General features: G+C 33.9%; 1 protein-coding gene across 3 annotated transcripts in view; it reads left to right on the top strand.

The window, feature by feature from the left end:
• Positions 1-425: 425 nt before the first annotated feature.
• LOC138336975 (cytosolic 10-formyltetrahydrofolate dehydrogenase-like) overlaps positions 426-21,862 on the top strand; it is a 30,999-nt gene continuing 9,562 nt past the window's right edge. For 2 of the 3 annotated variants that reach the window (XM_069286624.1, XM_069286625.1), the window contains exons 1-20: positions 426-571; positions 7,914-8,055; positions 8,659-8,893; positions 9,335-9,500; positions 9,963-10,067; positions 10,440-10,529; positions 10,732-10,866; positions 11,180-11,308; positions 11,865-11,950; positions 12,537-12,684; positions 13,147-13,266; positions 13,694-13,756; positions 14,549-14,613; positions 15,216-15,366; positions 16,350-16,420; positions 17,176-17,369; positions 19,736-19,829; positions 20,222-20,321; positions 20,556-20,654; positions 21,162-21,327. In XM_069286624.1, coding sequence (XP_069142725.1) covers positions 527-571; positions 7,914-8,055; positions 8,659-8,893; positions 9,335-9,500; positions 9,963-10,067; positions 10,440-10,529; positions 10,732-10,866; positions 11,180-11,308; positions 11,865-11,950; positions 12,537-12,684; positions 13,147-13,266; positions 13,694-13,756; positions 14,549-14,613; positions 15,216-15,366; positions 16,350-16,420; positions 17,176-17,369; positions 19,736-19,829; positions 20,222-20,321; positions 20,556-20,654; positions 21,162-21,327 — 2,404 coding nt within the window. In that variant the 5' untranslated portion in view covers positions 426-526. Of the gene's footprint in view, positions 572-3,075; positions 3,242-7,913; positions 8,056-8,658; positions 8,894-9,334; positions 9,501-9,962; positions 10,068-10,439; positions 10,530-10,731; positions 10,867-11,179; positions 11,309-11,864; positions 11,951-12,536; positions 12,685-13,146; positions 13,267-13,693; positions 13,757-14,548; positions 14,614-15,215; positions 15,367-16,349; positions 16,421-17,175; positions 17,370-19,735; positions 19,830-20,221; positions 20,322-20,555; positions 20,655-21,161; positions 21,328-21,862 lie in introns of those variants that run through there. The other variant, XM_069286626.1, reaches the window with a different exon arrangement.

Below are 21,862 nucleotides of genomic sequence, written 5' to 3'. Positions count from 1 at the left end.
ACGTGTATATGTAGATCTATTCAACATAAAACAAATCTTGGCAAATCATATGTTTACCTAAAACTTCCTGACCAGTAGCTACTATTGTACAGGTTCTGTATGTATACTATACATGTACATGTATACATATAAATCTATATACACATAGACATTGTAAGTATTGTTGTATTTGTATAATTCATTTTTATACGCTAGACCTATAAAAACAAATATATATATATATATATATGGCTGTCTATATATAGTTGTGAAAAGTAGAACGGAATCCTATTTATTTTGTTGCTGCAAAAAGTTCATAAAAGAAATTTCAATGTATCCTCATGTGACGTCTCATATGAAAAAAAAACCTCAACATGTGCGCTGTGGAGGTGTGTCCCTATCAACCAATCAGAGATCGTTATACAAAACCGCATGGAGCGTAACTTGTCTGAAGTGACCTTGAACTCTCCACAGAAACCTGGGAACGTGGGTAGGGAAGATTGTGAGCAACGGGCGTATTATCTCTGTCAACTGCCCTAGATTCAAAATGTTTGCAAGTCGTCAGTTCGTCCGATATTTCTCGACCTCCAAGGTAAGGCCGATAACATTATCTGGTTTACATGTTACTCTTATCATCACAATAACCTGCAGAAGTGACGTCGAAAATTTCCATTCATGCGGGGTTTCGTTGACTTTCGATGATCCCGTTAAGGCTCATGTGTTTCCTATTGAATATATAGCACGTGCGTATTCGACTTTGTTAATCAGCGTTCTACATTTCTGCTCCAAAACATAATTCGCTAGATAAAAGAAAGACAAGAACTCATTATCAACACGAAAAGCATATTTATTTACGTCGCATCACAACAAAGCACATACAGTCTGTACCTGCAAATATTAGAATCAGCTGTTCAGCGGTTTCCAGTTTCGAATTCATTCATGCGTTAATAATGTCTAATCTTATTAAAAATAAAAACAATGTTTATGCCTATGGATTGTTTTCATTCAGAACCATCCTCAAAAAGTTATAATAATGTCCCAAAAGATCTTTTTATTTTCCCTAACAATTAATAGCAGAAATATTATAATGGTGTCTATTTGGTAAAATTCCATCACAAAACTTTGAGTTTGAGTTACTAAAACTGAATATCACCATACAGTCTTGCCTTTACAATTTGTATTTCCCTTTTCTATGAATATTGTAACTTTGTAATCAGAAAAATAATGCACAACTCCAATACTTTCATTAATCTTTAGTATTACCGTATTTGCCATAATGCCATAATTAAGACCATTCCCCTTTTCTGGAGAAGAGTTGAAGCTGTATAAACGACCCCCCCTCCTTTCCATGGATTTATCAATGTTTTATGACATGTGATGTCTCTAAAATCAGCATGAATTTGCAAGTGTTTTACATGTGAATCACAACATAATCATGTGTCTCAGAGGATAAAAGGCATATGCATGTTTATTGTAACAAATTAATGAACATACATGTAAGTGTACTATGAGTACAAAAAAATTTAAAATATGGCTGACTTTTTTGTCCAGAATTTACGCTTTAGTTCATTAATAAGCGCCCCCCCCTCCCTTTGTTACAATTATTTAAACGCCCTCGGCCCTATGATGAATACGGTAACTTAAACAAATATGTATGATTAAAAACTCCTTTTCATATGACATATAGAAACAGAACCCGAAAAACAATTAATGCCATAACAAATACAATAACTAGGTGTAAAAACCCTTCTTTTTGGGTGCAATATTTTATTTGCATTTTTTGCGGGCGATTGATTATTAAAATAATACAACAAAAAATTAGTGTAAATTGCTGTGAAAAAAGTTGTTTTGCAAGGATTTAACCATGATATTACCTCGCTGCAAAGTTAATTTCAAAGGGGAAAATTACAGTGACAGCTCAAAATAAAATGCATATTATTATTCAATTTGGTGGATCCAAAATTGAGGTGAAGTTTGAAATAATTATAACATAATGGAAACTCATGACGTGTGTTGAAAATGTTTTTCTATATATGTGTTAGTTGGTTACCCTGTAAATAGAGATTAGAAACTTTGATATTTATGGTAAATGTTACTACATGTATGATGTATATGCTGACAATGGAAGACATTTTAATTTGAAGCTGGCTTGGGTATTACCGTATATCTATGGTTGGGTCAGTTGATTACGCTTTAAGCTGTGTACATTAACTATGTTGTAGTTGAGTGGAGATGTATTAAATTTTTACTGTATGACAGTTGACAAAAATATGTTGCAGTTTCCTGTTATTACATAAGATTATGATATCTAACATAGAGGGTTATATGCATGCATATTCGTTTACTCGATTATTCTGTTTAAAATTTTACACTGACCTGAGGGCAGTTAGACGAAGAACGCATAACCATACCCTGCTTCCACTCCTCTGTTCACGACAACCATCTGTCAGAAATCTTGCGTCCCTCATTCAGCGCTATGTCATTGAACCTAGGTCAGTTAATGGATCCAGTTGGTTAAGATTTACAGATGCAGTCTCTGTATTTGGTCTTTAGGTCTTTCTTGCTACATGCATGGTGTTAGTACTGATTTTACTTTTTCTTTGGGGGCCGTGTGGTTAAGATGTCCATACATATTTCACAAGCCCTGGTTCCATTTCTGGGTTGTGAGAATTTTTACTATGTGGGGCATTTGCAAGGTGCTGATTGCTGTTTGGTGGTTTTTTTTACAAGAACTCTGGCTTTCATCCAACTCGTAATCCTGGCATGTCCTCAAGTGACCTTAGCAGTAGTATATTAAACTTAAATCAATCCAAACTCCAGTACCGAATACCAGTGTAATCTTAAATGCTTAATCTTAATGATTAAAAATCAGCTTATCAATAATAACAGGTGTAAATATATATATACTGTACATGTTAAATCGTAGGAATTGACATAGATTATGATTTCCGTAACTTTTAGACAGAGTGGTCTGATCAACAAATTGTTGTATTGGTTTGGCCTGGAAGGGTTATCTGTGTAGTATAATAGTAAATACTTATGAGATTAAATCTTAATCACATGTGTACATGAGTTGGATGCATGAAACTGTTGACATTTTGCATCTTGTTTAAGTAGTTCTTATAGTAATATTATCAGTATAATATCTAGAGGTGCATCAGAGCTATCTGTCGATTCAGGCCTGTCACAGTGATCTATAGAAGATATATACTACGTTGGAGTGTATTTGTGTATATATTCAGGTTCTGTGAAGTCCAGCAAGGTATGTACTCACTTAAGCATTCAACCTAAAATATCTGTAACAGCTGCCGTTTTTTTATTATTATTATTTAAATGTGGCATTTTTGACAGCTTTCAGGGATATTTTAACTTTGTAGACCTTTGTTATTTTGTTTGAGATCATACAACTGATAAAATATCATTTTAGATTTTTGCAAGTTGTTATAAAATAACAGAAGTGTAACTTTGTCATCTGATTCTTCTAATTGTGGGTACTTCAGGACGGTTTTTATTGGAACTATCACTTATTTTTGGAAAAATAATTTGTAATTCGTAAAAAGGATACAGCATTTCCATCGTTGGCTTGACGGGTTTGCTGCTCTGCAGGTAAATTGTCTATTTTGTTTATAATATAAACCACAGACTCTAAATAAGAAATTAATATTTTAATTCCATAATTAGACGATGTACCAGGTATACTCACATGCATATATTGTACTATAAACATACTTATTTTAACATGGTCATGGTTTGCGTTGAAGCTGTCCCCTTATACTTTTTAACTCTTTCACCACTGTATGCCATAACGGGCTAATCCAGATCAATGGATGGTAGAGTCTAGATCTACTAAAGTTACAAGAGGTGAAAGAGTAAAGCATAAAAGAAAAGGACCCCACTTTCTTCTTATATTACTTAAGGGACCCCATTTTATCTGAGAAGGACCCCATTTATGGAACACTCAGGCCAGCACAAACCCTGACTGTCATATGTTAACACAAATGCGAAAAACTGTAAATTATGATTTAATAGCGCAGATAGGAAAAAAAATTCAGTGGTACAATGCCAGAAAGATTCCCTTTTCAAACTTTAGCACAATAGTATGTATGAGTTAGTGCTTTGCAAATAGTGCTAAAAGCTCTAAAATAAAACTACCGCTAAAATAGGTACATTGACAGTATATCGTTTAGGTTCCTGTTTAGTGGAATTGTTGATATCAACAAGATTCATTTAGAAGTTGACTGAAAAGAAATTGATCAATAGAATCAGTTACACATATGTGTAATATAACATGTAGATTTCACATTGTCATGTCAAATCGTAATGTATGCATGTACACGGATCATACCTGTGTGACCAACACCTGGTGTAACCTGCATCACTTAGATACATTGTAACTGACTTACTCAGCGAAAATAGAAAAGGTAAACAGGTATTTGACTTATAAGTTCCCAAGGCATCGATGAAAAGGAATACTACTCCAGGGAAAAAAGTTGCATCTTATACTCCAGAAAATACGGTAATAGGATATTATTTTCATTGGGATGTTCAGCTATGTATTTGTATCCCCTGCTTTCTCCGAAACGGGGGATATTAATTTGGGTTTGTCCGTCTGTATGTAACACTTCATTTCCGTGTAATGACTGTAACAAATGTAAACTGATTTTCTTCAAACTTGGTGACAAGTTTAAATGCCTTAAAAGCTTGGCCAAGTTTGATTGCAACTGTCAATGGACCTTATTTAGCGGAGTTATGGCCCTTTGAATTACTAAAAAAAACATCATTTTCTGCCATTTCTGTGCAATAAGTGTACCAAATGTAAACTGATTTTCTTTAAACTTAGTAACAAGGTTGAATGCCTTAAGTGCCTGGCCAGGTTCGATCAACTCTTTCAGCGGATGTTATTTATCAGGTTATGGCCCTTTAATTTACTACAAATGTCATTTTTCTGCAGTTTCTGTGGAATAACTAACAAATGTTAAAACTAATATTGTTAAAACTTGGTAACAAAGTTAAATGCCTTAAAGGCTTAGCCAAGGTCGATCGCCACTTTTGGCAGATCTTAATTAGCAGAGTTATGGCCCTTTGATTTAATAAAAAAAAAAGTCATTTTCTGCCATTTCCCTGCAATAACTAATAAATATGAACCGATTTTCTTCAAACTTGGTAACAAGGTCAAATGCCTTAAGGGTTCAGCCAAGTTCGATCATCATTTGCGACGGAACTTATTTAGCAGAGTTATGGCCCTTTGATTTAATAAAAAACGTCATTTTCTGCCATTCCCTGTGCAATAATTGTAACAAATGTAAACCAATTTTCTTAAAAGTTGGTATCGAAGTTAAATGCATTAATAGCTCAGCCAAGTTTAATAGTCAGTTTCAGCGGACAATATTTTACGCATGTTACTTCCCAAATAGACTTTAGAAGTTTAGTTTTTCATGTTTCAACTGAGGTATGGGATACAATGCTAATGTTATAAGCATCACACAGTTGTGAAATATTGTTAAATTCATAAGATGGGGGCTTAAATAAGGGGGAGGGGATGCTAATTATGGAAAATATGGTAATCATTATTTGTGATATATTACAGTGTGCAGAACCTGTGACTTTGATGTTGACAATTAGGATATAAAAACTCTTTTGTAGCCATTATCTATTTGTGTTTCAATGATCTCAAAAGGAAGGATGCTTGTATAATTTTTACAAAAAGATCATATATAATGGCTGTTACAGCAATTACAAGTGGACTCTGCTGTTTTGCTAAAGACTTCTTACGTAAAACCTCCCCATTAATGATAAAGTTCCATGCTTAGAGACAGAGATGTGCTCTTTGTCTAGATAGTACAAGATAAAGGTCGAAATGTATGTCTCGATGGACTACATTTACATAAGTTATCGGCCTTGTCTTGTTTGTATGGGAGATCTGAAAATATAGAGAGGTCAAATTGTGAAAACACTCATGAATATGTATCAGGTACTCATGTACTAAAGTTATTCAAATTATTTCCGTCTTTATTGAAATTCTTATTTTCTTTTTTTCTGCCAACCTTTGTTTTTACTTTTTTCTGCGATAGATTTTTCTCAAATGACAGTTTCATATGCAAACAAATTGTAAATGATATCATAGATAATTACAGACATTGTGAAAGTTGAAAAAAATGGCCAGACATTCGAACCGGCAAGCACTGTGAGTAAGCTGGACCGAACATTAATGTGAATCTTTTAAGTAAAGATAACTTCCTGTTGTTAGTATCCAGGCAGCTGTTTTCATGATTATCTTATGCAGTTTACGTTTTTGCCAGGTACGGCACATGTGAAATACTACAGAAATGCCATTTCTACCAACTTCCAGTGCTCAATAATGTCCGGACCGGCCCGGAATTTAAAAGGCGGACCGAGTCAAATTTTGCCGGACATGTCCGTCGGACCGGCAAATTTCGCGATGTCTGTAATTAATGAACTATTGCCTGATGAAGAAATTTATAAAGGACACCTTTAACAATTAATTGAAAACAACTGAAATCAGTTGTTAACTTCCTGTCACTTTTTAAAAATGTTAATTGAAGAAAGGGGGGCTTATGGAATCACCCTGCATGACATTGGCTCCTCATCAGCATCTGCATTGGTTAAGGTTTAAATGCAAGTTTTGAAATACCGTTTATCTGTTACAACTGACATTTATTTCTACAATAATTTTGGATTCTTATCGCTAAGATGGCTATGAACAATCATTTTAAGGAAGAAAATGCTGGATTTTGAGAATTTCAAGAGTCTGAATGAGCCAAAATTACCAGGTTATTGTTTTGGTGCAAGTTGTGAAATACTGTAACATATAACAATTGATTTTTACATTCATGTAGGATTGTAAGTGTTTTGATGGGTATAGACAATAATTTTAAGGAAGAAAATGCTGGATTTTGAGAATTTCAAGAGGCCCAATGGGCAAAAATTTACTTGTATGATTAAGCAATTTTAAAGGTTTAAAGGCTCTATGAGATGAGGTGAGCTTTGCTGTTCTGAAACAGTCTTCTAAACATCATCATCTATTTGTTGATCTCATCTGCAAATTTTCGATTGAAAAAAAGGAAGGTGACAATTTTCTATCCTTGTTGAATAGAAGTTTCTTTTTAAAGTTTTGTAAGATCACCAGTTTATCTAGATGTAGTAGTATACATATATTATCAAAATGCTTGAGTGTTGAAGTGGCAGTCGTATTATCTACTCACAATAGTATAACTATAGCTATATATATAACACAATGCAGATTAAGATGACCTTGAACAAAAACTAAGTATAAAGTACAGATAGTTAGTGCATGATGACCGATATTTTGCAACTATACATATAGCTCTGAAGCCCTTTTCAGTTCTAAAATGGCATTTTCCTTATAAATTCCGCGCATCGGAGATCAGACTATAGTAATCATGAAAAAACATGACAAAGTGTTATACAGTTATCATAAACATACATGTATGCATGCACATATATGCTTTTTCTGCGGTTCACATGAATGGTTCTGTGATATAGATTCTAATTTTTTGCTGACATAAAGGATTTAATACAGTACACTTCAAAAAAAATCCCATTCAGTAATAAAAGCAGTTATCAGAACTTTTATTGGTAGTTCTGTTTGTTTCATAACCTTCTATTCTGTAGCTATAGGCTAAGTTATATTCAAAGTGACTGGGTTATCACCTACATGACTTGGCCTATTAATTTACTAGGTATTTTCTCACTCATTGAGACATCAGTGTTTTGTTGTCTCTGTAGCTAGGGGAAGTTGTGTATATATACGTAGCTGAATAATTTGTAAATGTATTCACTATGTTATCAATTGAAATACATATTCTTAGGAATACACCAATTTTCTCTTAAATAAAGGTTTTGTTGTTGGAACTTTGAATTGCATTGTTGAAGTTATTCTTTCGCTTTTACAGGCGTGGTATGAGAAAATGAGGATAGCTGTGATTGGCCAGAGTTTATTTGGAGCAGACGTTTACCGTCTGCTACAGAAAGATGGCCACAACATTGTTGGGGTATTCACTGTACCCGATGTAAACGGCAAGCCAGATCCTCTAGGTAAGATAACGATACATTGCATTGTCAACTTACTTTACTATTCCATATTATCTTTGTTTATCTGTATACATGATTGACACATAAAACTTAACATGAGACATTATTACAATGTACAATTTCTAGATACTGTAAAAAGTTGAATTATTTGTGGTGTGGAGATTTTCGCTAATTTTTTTTCTTTCCATCTTCGCGAATGTATCCTTGCATGAACATGTTAACAAGTGCAAACTATACACGTAAAACACTTCATTATAGATATGTGTATATAATCACCGCAAAAAATTTGCACACTCTGAAAAGTTTAAAAGCTGCAGAAAAAGTGAGGAAAAAAATCTACACAAATATTTCTATGTTTTTAGTATGTTTTGCATATATGCAGATGCAATTTCAGACTTACATACTTGAAACATTTGCATAATTTTACTATTTTGATTACAAAATACACCTTTACAAAATGGAAAACAAATTTACTTTTAATTTAATCGTCTCAGGTGCTTCTTTTTCATCATCTGGAGTTATAAATGTAGTCATTCACACTTCACGTACATGAAAATGTTGTTTGATAGACATGAATTTATAAGGCTATGTTGTTTGTGTCAACAGCTGCAGCCGCGGCCAATGATGGTATCCCAGTATTTAAGTACAAAAGATGGCAGGTGAAGAAACAAGCAATTCCTGAAATTCTGGAGGAATACAAATCAGTGGGAGCCGAGCTCAATGTTCTACCATTCTGCTCGCAATTCATTCCCATGGATGTGATCACCTTCCCGAAGAAACAAAGTATCATTTATCATCCCTCTCTACTCCCTAGACATCGAGGTGCATCTGCTATCAACTGGTAAGTTAAGATATGTCAGAAATATTCGAAAATTTAAAAAAAATAGGGTTCTGCTTTTTAAGTTGGGAATTATGCATCATAAATTTTGAAAAAGGGAGTCTAAATGCTATAATTTTGTTACCTAAGTATGTATAAATTTCTCAAAAGAAATCATTCGTACAGTAAACTTCAGTTTCCAAGAAGTGAGTTGGACCTTCTGTAGAATCCAGATTTCGTGAAATTCAACAAGAGGCTTCTAAGTTGCTACTTTACACCATGTGCCATGTGTAACCTTAAACCGTTTTTTTCATCTGAAACAATAGACCTTTTTCTTGATTTTATCAACTTTCATCATAGCATAGCTATTGATCTACGATATCCTTTTTTCCACATGGACCATGATGCAGGACTATTTGATGGTAGGTTTCACAGACTTTTGATATGTATTGTTATTCCCACCAGGACGTTGATGCAGGGTGATCCGTCGGCGGGTTTCTCCGTATTTTGGGCCGATGACGGACTAGATACTGGACCTATACTGCTCCAGAGGAAGACCTATGTAGATCCTAATGATACAGTCGACTCCATCTATAACAGATTCCTCTTCCCCGAAGGCGTCAAAGCCATGGTAATATAACTTCACGCTCAAACGGTCATGTAGCGAATTACTGCTAATTTTCATGTCGTATAGCGGGTGATTTTCGGAAGAATGATATTTTAGTGATTTTGTGGACCATTGTTATGATTGGGGAATTTTGCTGCAAAATATTTAGAAAAATTTGAATTATAGATACCCTTAAAGCTAGATCGCAGAAATTTACAACCACTTATTAAAATTGTCACATTTTAAAATCAAATTTTGGAAATTTTGACACGCGAAAATATCTGGCTATACATTACATTTTGTATTAATTACGGATTCTTCGAGTAACTTTGATTTGGTATTTATTCAAAAACACAAAGCTCATAGTATATAAATCTTGGAAAATACGAAGAAGAAACCCCAACAAATACTAATTGGGGACTGAATATTGAGCTCAAACAAGCAGGAACCGTCGTTTGGTGATAAAATGTGCTGTATGATTAACAGGGAGATGCAGTGAGGATGATTACACACGGAACTGCTCCCAGTATTGTACAGAGCGAGGAGGGTGCCACATACGATGCCATGTTGAACAAGAAAGCCTTAGTTGAGGTACTTTTTAGAGAACTTATTCTTTGATGATTTGAATTATAGAGACATATTATTCAATATTACTCAAACATTTAAAAAAAAAAACACTGAAAAAACACCAAAAGACATTTGAAATTGAAAAGCAATGGATATTGGAATGAGAGTGGGGGTGGGGGTATATAGTGTTAAAGTGCTATACCCATGGTCTGTTCCTTCCTATATGTTTCACCAAATCCCATCTCACCAGTATGAGGTTGATGTATAAATCATAATTTACAAAAATTTGTAAGTTTTTAGCACTATAAACACATGTCTTTATATTAAAAAATGCATCTCTGATTAATTTATAGTTATTGCTAAATGAGGTCTGTATGGTGATTTTGTGATTTACAGATCAACATGGACCAGCCTGCTTCTGCTATCCACAACTTTATCCGAGGCTGTGACAAGGTTCCGGGAGCATGGACCACGATAGACGGTCAGGTAGGTATAACAAACCATGAGTTTTCACAACCAAGCTTTAGTATAGAAAGAATTCTCTTCACCAACAGACATATAAGTGTGTCATTTACCAAAATTAGATCAATCTTGGTCTGACCTTCATTTTGAATAATGATATTCTCTTTCCATATTTTTTGCATCTTTTGTGTCTTCTTCATACATAACTCACACTTGTTACTTATAGAAAGTGACTCTTTTCGGATCACGACTTTGGAACAGAATGGAACCCTATGGTAACAAAGTGAATGTTCAAGGCGCAGCCCAGCAAGGTGTAGTCCACAAAAATGGTCTTGTTCTCTATGGCAATGATGGCAAGATGGTAAGTCATTTATGTTGCATAGAGTAGAATTAAAATGAATTTAGAATTGTAACTAATTCATGCGGTATATTTTGTTTTTGTCTGCTCTTTGATGATAAGATTTTAGCTCTAGCTTACTTAAATATTAACTTTGACCTTTAATGATAGAATCAACCTCTGACTTACTATGATGAAGGGAACTTTGACCTATGACATTCAATAATAGAGTGACCTCTGACTTACATTAATGAAGGGAACTTTGATCTCTGACCTTCAATGAAAGTGTAATATTGGGAACTTTGACCTCTGACCTTATTACCTGATCTGTTTGTAGGTTAATGTGACCCAGATTCAGTATGAGAATGGAAAGATGATCCAAGCTAACAAGTTTGGTAAGGAGGACCTGTCACAGACCAAACTGGAGCTGTCACCGGAGGAGGAGAAGATGATCTCATCTCTTAAGGTTTGTGTTTTAATCATATGATAGACCTAGGTATATATCAGACTTCCATAGTGACAAACAATCGGTGTCAATATAGAACGGTTTGAAAAATATTTGATATAAAATACTTGATCCCGGATGATCCATTTTGCCATCAGTCATTGGAAAATATCACTTATTAATCTTTATTGTTACTTTATTATTATTGAAAATCTCAATTGTATGTAATTTTTCAGTATTTCGAGATAATGGATTTGGAGAAAAGCATATTTGAAAGAACATTTTGTCAGTTGATCTATGATTATTTCATCTCTGCCTATTTTTAGATCACGCCCTGCAGATACATAGTTGATTTGGAGAATAGCATACTGTAAACATGGATATATTTGAGAGCGCTTAATTTGTTGATCTGCATGCATACATTTTCCGTTGTTATGTTATTTTCACGATAGATACACCTTCAGACTTTTTGCAGCACATTTAAATCTGTCTATAAGATCACCATCTGAAGATTATATAGAACATTATAATTGAATACTGACTTTGAAGGCTAACATGATTGATTGATATTTTTCAGACTGTTTGGAATGGTATTCTGGGTGTGGATGTTGAGGAAACTACAGACTTCTTCAAGTCAGGAGCTGGCTCTATGGACGTGGTTAGGTAAACAAAATGGTCAATTTGGGAAAATTACTTCCGTATTCACTGTTATTAGTGCCTCTCCCCCCATAAGTTCCCATCCCTTTTTCTGAAGAAGAGTTAAAGTTGTATAATGAATTTAACAATTTTTTTTTAACATGTCATGTCTCTGACATCAGTTTTGTATCCCAAATTACATGAACTTGCGAGTCTTTTACATGTGAATCATGATATAATATGTGTCTCAAAGGATAAAAGGCATATGCATGTTTACTGTAATAAATATTGATGTACCATGAGCACAGAAAAAAATTTAAATATGGCTGAAGTTTTTCGTCTAGAGCTTACATTTTAGTTCATTAATAAATGTCCTCTTTGTTACAATTATTTAAGCACCCTGGGTGCTAATTACGTTGAATACAGTAGATGGACAAATGAAACTGATTAAAAAATGATAGGGTAACATATTATGAATCGTAGCTTTTTAGCATTTGTACAGCACTTGTGTTTATAGATAGTCAAGAAGAACCTAGAAAATAAACAGTCTTGGTAAAATGGCTTGACAGCAGGTCAATACTGTATCTTTGATAAAAAAACCTTCTATTTTTAGGTTAGTTGAGGAGGTAAAAGAAAAATGTAACGGTACAACCCTCCAAAATGAGGATGTTTACATGAACACAACATTTGAAGATTTCTCCAGCTGTGTCATTCGGAGAAGCCGAGGAATTGAGGACAAGGAGCCATTTGTTTTTGATGCAGTATGTACTGTTTGTCAGTTATTTTGTTTTCAGTGATAAGGTCTTAGATTTTTCGAACAACTGTAGATTAATCAAGTCATAAGCTCAAAGCTGTCGGGAAATGTAAAACAAATGACTCAAAGCTCTTTGGGATATTAACAATAATTGCACAAGCAAACTTTTTAATCTGAAATGGACCAAACTTTTGATCAGAACTTCTGGCAAAGTTTTTTCTGTCTGCTTGACTTGTAAAGCTGGCCCCGATTTCTCAAAACAAACTTAAGCCCAAAACTGACTTAAGTCTAAAGTTTTCATATAAGTTACATAAGGAGAAAAATTAATGTTTAGACTTAAGTCTGCGCTTTTGTTTCGAGAAATGGGAGCCTGGTAATGTGTAGAGTATACTTTTGAAATTAGATGTGAGGTTTTATGTATTATCAATAAGAATTTCAGCAGCTTAGTGACCTTAATCTCATTTTTCAGGTAAAAATGAGAGCCAACAATATGGATATCTCCTTTGCTCACCAACTCTTCATCGACAACGAATTTGTAGATTCTTCTGATGGGAAAACTTTCAAGACTGTAAATCCAAATGATGAATCTGTGAGTTACAGTACTAAATTAAAATAAATAATAATAAAAAAACAATGTAATTTCTAGTGTATGAGAGAAAAATGCCAGAATGGAAGGAAATTAGAGTAATGTGCATGTAAATGTGGCAAATGTAGTCTTTGTTAAAACATTGTTTGGAAAATAAAAAATTGAAGAAAAAAAATTAAATTAAAACAATAATCTTTGTTAATATGTTTCAAACTGACAGATATAAACTATTGTATTATCAGCATTTGTCATTTTGACCTTTGAAAGCCTTTATTAATAATTGTTTTAAAATAAGGTTGATCTCTTTTCAAGGTAAATAAGTAAATTATTTCAAAATTTTCAGTGATATGAAGATATTTTGTTCACATATATTTTACTGCTTCTGGTGAATACTGAAATTGTTATTGATTTGTAATGTTAATCTATACAGGTGATATGTGAAATCGCCAAAGGAACCCCAACAGATGTGAATAGAGCTGTAGAGGCTGCTAAGGTAACTATAGGACAATTGTCTCTTGTGTCAGACAATAACTTCAAAGACAAATACATGTAATCATAAAATTTCACTGATATATTTACATCTTAGTGAGTTTGTTGCAACAAAGTTATCATATATCATCAACAGTTTATCTTCTTTACTAGAAATCCAAAATGTATGACAGAACCTTATTTTGTTATTGGACTTCAATTTTGGTAAAATAAAATTTTGGTCATAATTATTATTAGATAAAGGGGAAAACTGATACTGAGGAAATACTTTTTGAAGGAATATTGTAATATTTTGGGAACTTAATTGCCTTAGCTTCTGATTTTACAAAATTAGTGATATACTTTATATGTACATATGAAATATATTTGATATATTGACCTTTTTCATTATTAAATAATAAATATTATGACCAAATTGATTATTATCTAATTAATTATTCCGTCTTCGCATATTACAGAGTTAGCTCCCTTGTGGGTAGGTATCGATTGTTACGTCATTATCTTGTGAGTGCAATTCACGTCGTTTTTTCAGAAAAGTATGACGTTGCGCTCGCAAACACATGACATCACAATCAATACCTGCCCACAAGGGCAGATAACTCTGTAATATGCAAATACGGAATTTACAGTGCTAGTGTATGATTTACACTTACACTTATGATCCTTCTGCTGATACATCTTAACATTATGAAATACGTTGGAAACCCCTGCTGTCCATTTCATTTTACACTTATGAGAGTTAACCCCCTTCCTCTACACAAGAGGTGACTTTTCTGAAACTGTTATTTGTTAACAGGCTGCTTTCTATGAAGGAGAATGGGGAAGAATGAACGCTAGAGACAGAGGAGCTCTGATGTTTAAGTAAGTATTGGAGAATGTTAATAGGCATTAATTAGATTTATCATTCAATAAACTCACTGCATTACAACCTTTTTCCAGTGTCATGGACAATACTGCTTTAAAAAAACTTCAGGTTAATTGATCATTCAGTTCTGATATGAAATGTTCAATGCAAAACCTATTTCAGGTTATTTTTGATTTGAACCTTATTATATTATAGCCCAGGTATTCAATAGCATTAACATTAGCGTTACAATCTGTGGGACAAAGTTATGGTCTGAAATATACTGATTATCTCCCCTTACACTTACTGATCAACTTCCATATTTTCTGAATTTAAACATTGTGAATTATCTCCCCTTCTACTTGCTGACTTCCACATTTTATGAATTGAATCATTGTGAATTGTCTCCCCTTACACTTGCTAATTGAAACATTGTGAATTATCTCCCCTTTTATTTGCTGACTTCCACATTTTATGAATTGAATCATTGTGAATTGTCTCCCCTTACACTTGCTGATTTCCACATTTTATGAATTGAAACATTGTGAATTATCTCCCCTTTTACTTGCTGACTTCCACATTTTCTGAATTGAAACATTGTGAATTATCTTCCCTTTAGACTTGCTGACTTGATGGAACAACACCAGGAGGAGTTGGCAACCATTGAGAGTTTAGACTCGGGAGCTGTGTACACATTGGCCCTGAAAACCCACGTTGGAATGTCTATCGCTACCTTCAGATATTTTGCAGGCTGGTGTGACAAAATCCAGGTACGTAGACTTACTAACTTTGTTTATTTTTTTATTTCTTTCTTATATGAAGTAGTTTTAACCATTTATGATATTGATCTTTATTCCTTATTGTAGCTGTACTTTAAACTTTTGCAAACGTATAGATCCTGCTGATTTAAATTAACCATAAATAATATTATGAATATCAAATGCTAGTTAAAGTTGTCCGTTAATGAATTTTGAGAAAAATTATCACATTATCAAGTTGTTACGAAATATTTTACAACATAAGTTTCATTATCTGTATAAAATTACATTTTGTTATTCTCAAAGATGCTCCACTGCTGACAAATGGTATTTTTTTCTGTATCAAAAACAGGAGCAGACGATTTAGTATTTTTCTTCAGTTACAAAAGTTACTTACTTTACACTATTACCATCATTGAAATGTTTGAACTTCTAATTTTACTTCAAGCTGAAAATATAAAAAACAATTAATTGCATCCCGAAAAAATTTCGCATCACAATGTTCTCTATGGAATAAAATACTGATTACGCATGCACCAAAAGCAAAATTAACTATTTTGTATTATTTTTGTGTTAATTAGACATATACACGAATAAACACCAATAATTGTTAAAATGATGAGTATTGTAGATGGAGCATCTTTAAAACATCTTCATGGGAATTGTGATTTTTAAATTACATTTAAGGTGTTATTCTTAAAGATGCTCCGCCGCCTACAGAGCATAAATGATATTTATCATTTGAACAGTAATTATTTTTTATATTTTTAACCTAAAGTAGAATTTGAAGCTCAAACTTTTTAATGGTGGTACTAGTGTGAAGTAAGTAACTTTTGTAACTGAAGAAAAATACTAAATTATTTGCTCCAGTTTTTAATAATGAAAAAACACTATTTGTCAGCGGTGGAGCATCTTTAAAATATATATACATGTATTTTGTATTACTGTATACAGTTACATTATCAGTGTTACTGATTACATATGTTTACCTGTAGGGTTTGACGATTCCTATCAACAACGCACGACCCAGCAAGAACCTGACGTACACAAAGCGTGAACCCATTGGGTGAGTCCAGGTCTTTCTTATTTAATAAATTAATTTCGGAACACATTTTACATTGCTCTCACTCCTCTGTCTGTGGTACAGGATATAGTTCCTGTATACTTGTATGAACACAAGACCTCTTCTTAGAGATACAGACACTATATTTGTTTATCAGCATAGACTTTATATTTATAATTGTATTTATTATGCAAAAAAATAAAATATTTGTCAGTTTAGGGTTACCCGACCGATCCTAATTTTTTATCCCAGGAACCTATTTTTTTTCCTCACTTTTCCATGAAAAAAATTGATAGGATTTCGATCTCATCGGCAGTTTAGGTGATTACCATTTTGTGGAGAGGGCTACATTAGTTGACAAAACTTGTGCCTGATCATTTTGTTTATATATATATATATTGTGAAATGTGTGTAAATAAAAAAAAGTTACACCTGAATTGTTACAGACTTCAGGTACTGATAACCCACCACGATTAACTCATTTACCCCTTAAGACACATATAGACTCTTCTAAATCAAAGACTAGACCGGGTCCATTATGAAATTTCAGGGATGAATGAGATTAATAAAGAAAGACAGAAAGTTTATGAAATTGGATGAATGAGATTAATAAAGAAAGACAGAAAATTTATAATAATATGAAATTAAGGCTGGATGTCAAAATGAACTCCTGTTAATATGCAACTTGAATTTTATTGATATGGGAACAAAACAACAATGCAATTAAAATTTATGCTATGTGTTTTTCATCCCTCAAGTGTTTGTGGTATCGTGGTGCCATGGAACTACCCACTCATGATGTTGGCATGGAAGATGGCTGCTTGTCTGGCCGCCGGAAACACCGTCGTCCTCAAACCAGCCCAGGTTACACCGTTGACTGCCCTCAAGTTTGCTGAACTTGTTGTCGAGGCTGGCTTCCCCCCAGGTGTTATCAACATCCTACCGGGACCAGGTATGTAACGGTCAGAATATATCATTAATGTTCACCCGGACCAGGTATGCAATGGTCAGAATATATCATTAAAGTTCACCTGGACTATGTATGTAACTCTCAGAATATATTATTAATGTTCACCCGGACCAGGTATGTAACGATCAGAATATATCATTAATGTTCACCCGGACCAGGTATGTAACGGTCAGAATATATCATTAATGTTCACCTGGACCAGGTGTGTAACGATCAGAATATATCATTAATGTTCACCCTCTTCCAGCTGTGTAACGGTCATAATATATCATTAATGTTCGCCCGGACGAGGTATGTAACGATCAGAATATATCATTACTGTTCACCCGGACCAGGTATGTAACGGTCAGAATATATCATTAATGTTCACCCGGACCAGGTATGTAACGATCAGAATATATCATTAATGTTCACCCGGACCAGGTATGTAACGATCAGAATATATCATTAATGTTCACCCGGACCAGGTATGTAACAATCAGAATATATTACCGTATTTTCCCTATTAAGAGCGCCTCCTCTAATAAGGGCGCCCCCACGTTTTTTGCTGAAAAAAAATCAGCTAATTTCATACAATTTTTGTGCCAGATTGTGACGATTTGTCTTTGCAGATGCTCATAAAATACTGTTTCACATCAATCTGATGCTTAACAGATATCCGATCAGCTATAAATTTATTGCATTGGGCAACTAAGGACATCTTTGCCAAGTGTTTACACATAGAAACAGCGAGAATTGTCATGTTCAAAACAAAACGTGTCACTTGAATGCCCCACACACGTGTATGGATGAAGACTAACTGGCAACAACATTTTAGCGATGTCTATACAGATTTTATGAATACTTACTGTATATCTATGATAAAGGTTACTAAATAACAGGAATGTTATCATTTCTAAGCATTTAATTGTGTGCTCTTGTTGGTATTTCCAATCTGCCACAAAACGAAAGTAGCGATCGAAAGCACCGTCCGCCATTTTGTGTACGCATGGTAAACAAACAGGCTAGCATGAAATGCCAAAATTCCGTGAAACAGACATATTTAACCAATATTTAATACTTCTGGTGCATACATTTCTTCATAATTATGTAATTTCAATACTTACTTGACTTCAAAACGTAATTTGGCTATAGTAAGTTTCAGAAAAATACGAAACTAAAAGCAAGAGGACTATAGTCTGTTTCAGAAAAAAACTTCTAAAAATGGTCTCAAATAACGACGCCCCCCCTAAGCCATTTACCCGCGCCCGGCGCCCTCATTAGGGAAAATATGGTATTAATGTTCGCCCTCTTCAAGCTGTGTAACGGTCATTATATATCGGTGTTCACGCTTTCAAAAAGTAGACAAGTGTGTCTTTGTCTTGTGGTGATTTTGAGTATGGATATAATTTCACCTGAAAAGGAGCTTTTATAGGAGAAGGGTTGGTAGTTATGATAAATACGGTAATCGTAGAGATACGGTAGGTTCCTCCCAGGTTAAGGGGACAGGCCTGACTTAGCCGTGTCATGGTCTGTTTGGGTAGGGAGATACAGAAACTAGCTGTGGTTTATATTATAAATCCCCGTCTCTTAAGTATGAGACTGAGATACCTGTACCATAGCTTACATATTATCAGCTTTAACCAAGTTTGTACTTGATATATTAAACATATACAGTAAAACATGGTTATAACAAACCTCTAGGGACCATCTAAAAATCAAGTAATATGTTTTCATGTTGTTAAAGCATTCACGGCCCTCCAAAGTTCTATTATATATGTTGAAACTTGCTGACAATTTACTTTTGAGAAAACTCTTGAAAAAGCAATGACTGAGTTAGAGAATATTATTATGTTGAGAAATAATATATACTTTGTGTATATTTGTAAAACTGCATGTGTAACAGAACTTTTGGAGGGCATTGTAGTTTGTTACACACATATTACACACACTAAACTTAATATGTTATAATAACTTTGTTGTAAGCGTGTTTTTCATAAACATTTACTGTACGTATCTAGGATCTTAAAATCAAATTTATTTCATATGTGATATTATGAATCAAATCTGCAAGTTATCATTTTTACTCAATATCTTGGGGATGAGTTTCATGAAATGATGAAAAAGCAAATATTAAAGATATGTTTTATCAGAGAGCGAAGAAAATCTGATTTTTTACAGATATGTATGTGTTAGAAATAGCTGTTGATTTTTGCCTTCTTTCTTTTGACTCTCATTTTAATTTATTTCTTTTCCTTTATGAAGTTACATCTGGTGAACATATAAAAAATATATCAAAGGAAAACCCTCAATGTAAATGTTGTGGATCTTGATTGCTGATAAAACACTTTTTGTCTCCCCATGTCCAGGTTCCTCTATCGGCCAGGCCATGTCTGAACACCCCGACATCAGGAAACTTGGCTTCACTGGATCAACTCCCATCGGCAAAACCATTATGACAAGGTTAGCTTTCGTACACATGTAGAGGAAAAGGCTGCAAATAAGGGGGGTACATTTGTAACTCCCTTTCTTTTGTGTGGGTAACCACAAATTTTGTAAGAAGGGCCATTTTGTCATCAAATCAGTTTGATAAATTGCTTTATTTTTGTACAGATGATTTTTTTTATGACAGTGTATTTCAAGATAATTTAATTCCTGAAATACAATGTACTAATATATTATGACATCATAAATGTTATCCCTGAATTGACTTTGAATAAATGATTTATAGGTTCATGCATATTTATCATGGTAATTGATTCTGAAGTTTGCAATATGATTACTAGTTTATAAACTCAAATTTAAAATTTCAATTAATATTTGCAGATTCTCTAAGACATAGATTTATTTTGCAGTTGTGGTAAGTCCAACCTTAAGAAGGTGTCTCTGGAATTAGGAGGAAAATCTCCACTCATTATCTTCAAGGACTGTGATCTGGATAAGGCCGTCAGGATGGTAGGTCTATATATATAACTGCAATGTACTTTTTTAGTAGAATCTAATTTGTTTATCCTATTTCAATGTTCAATCTTATGACTTGATGATTTGATAAGCCTGTAACCTTATTTAAACACTCAAAAGTATTCCAGATTTACTTGTCAACATATTTTCCTAATTTTGCTTTATCCTTACCTGCCTTATTTTTTGGTATTTTATTTGTCAATCATAATGAGTAATGATATATTTCAGGGTTGTGGAGCTGTGTTCTTCAACAAGGGAGAGAACTGTATAGCCGCTGGTCGGTTATTTGTAGAAGAGTCAATTCACGATGAATTTGTGGAGAGAGTGGTATGTATAGCTATCCCTATCTCTCTTTATGTCATAGTGGGAAAATAAAGGTATGCCTAATCATTTGATAAGGGGTAGGGAGTTCTCTTTTTCCTTAGATCAGAAAATATTTGAGAGCTTCAGAAAAAAAAATCTGTTGTATATACGAAAAAAATTGCAGCCACCAGAAAAAAACAACAAAACTGTCTGTGAAGACATCACATTTGTTAGAATAGATATTTAACATATTTTTGAACTCTTGTGATATGATCTAGATGTTTACACATTCCGTCTGCATATTACAGAGTTAGCTCCCTTGTGTGTAGGTATCAATTGTTTTGTCATTATTTTGTGAGCGTAATTTATGTTGTTTTCTCAAAAAAGTATGACGTTACGTTCACAGATAACTCTATGATATATAAATACACAATATTACATGCTTTGATCATATTACCTTTTGTGTTGATTTGATTTAGATGTATCTACATATAACATGCCTGGATTGTAACGTTTTGTGTTGGGTTTCAGCTTGTAGAGATTAAGAAGATGAAGATCGGTAATCCCCTTGACCGTTCTGTTGACCACGGACCACAGAACCACCGAGCCCACATGGAGAAACTGCTGGAGTATTGTGACACAGGTGTGAAGCAGGGAGCCACTCTGGTGTGCGGGGGCAAACAATGTGATATGCCAGGTAAGAATAAAAGATAGACCAAATATATATGTCGTAAATACTAAAATTCCCAGCTGCTTAGGACATGCAACCAATATGATATACTAGGTAAAAACAAAACATAAACTTTAATATGTCATAGCATCCAAACAGCTGAGCTGCTCATTCAATTCTTATTTGCATATTACAGAGTTATCTGCCCTTGCGGGTAGGTATTGATTGTCATATCATGTATTTGCGAGCGTAACAACATAGTTTTTCGGAGAAAACAACGTATATTGCGCTCACAAAATGATGACTTCACAATCGATACCTACCCGTAAGGGAGCTAACTCTGTAATATGCAAAGATGGAATGTGATATAAAAATTAATACAAAATATAGTGTTAGCTCTTCTTCAGACTTGGTACCTAAGGATGCTTGCACAACGTGATAAACTAGGTAAAAACAAAAGACATAATTTAACATGTGGCCCCAGCAGCACCCAAAGAACTCTAAAAGCAGCATTTATTTTGAAACGCATCAAGTTGTCATAAAAAATGTTGATGAATTTTAA

The sequence above is a fragment of the Argopecten irradians genome, chromosome 12, assembly GCF_041381155.1.
Source record: "Argopecten irradians isolate NY chromosome 12, Ai_NY, whole genome shotgun sequence".
Classification (NCBI taxonomy): domain Eukaryota; kingdom Metazoa; phylum Mollusca; class Bivalvia; order Pectinida; family Pectinidae; genus Argopecten; species Argopecten irradians.
This window is presented reverse-complemented; position numbering and strand designations above follow the sequence as displayed.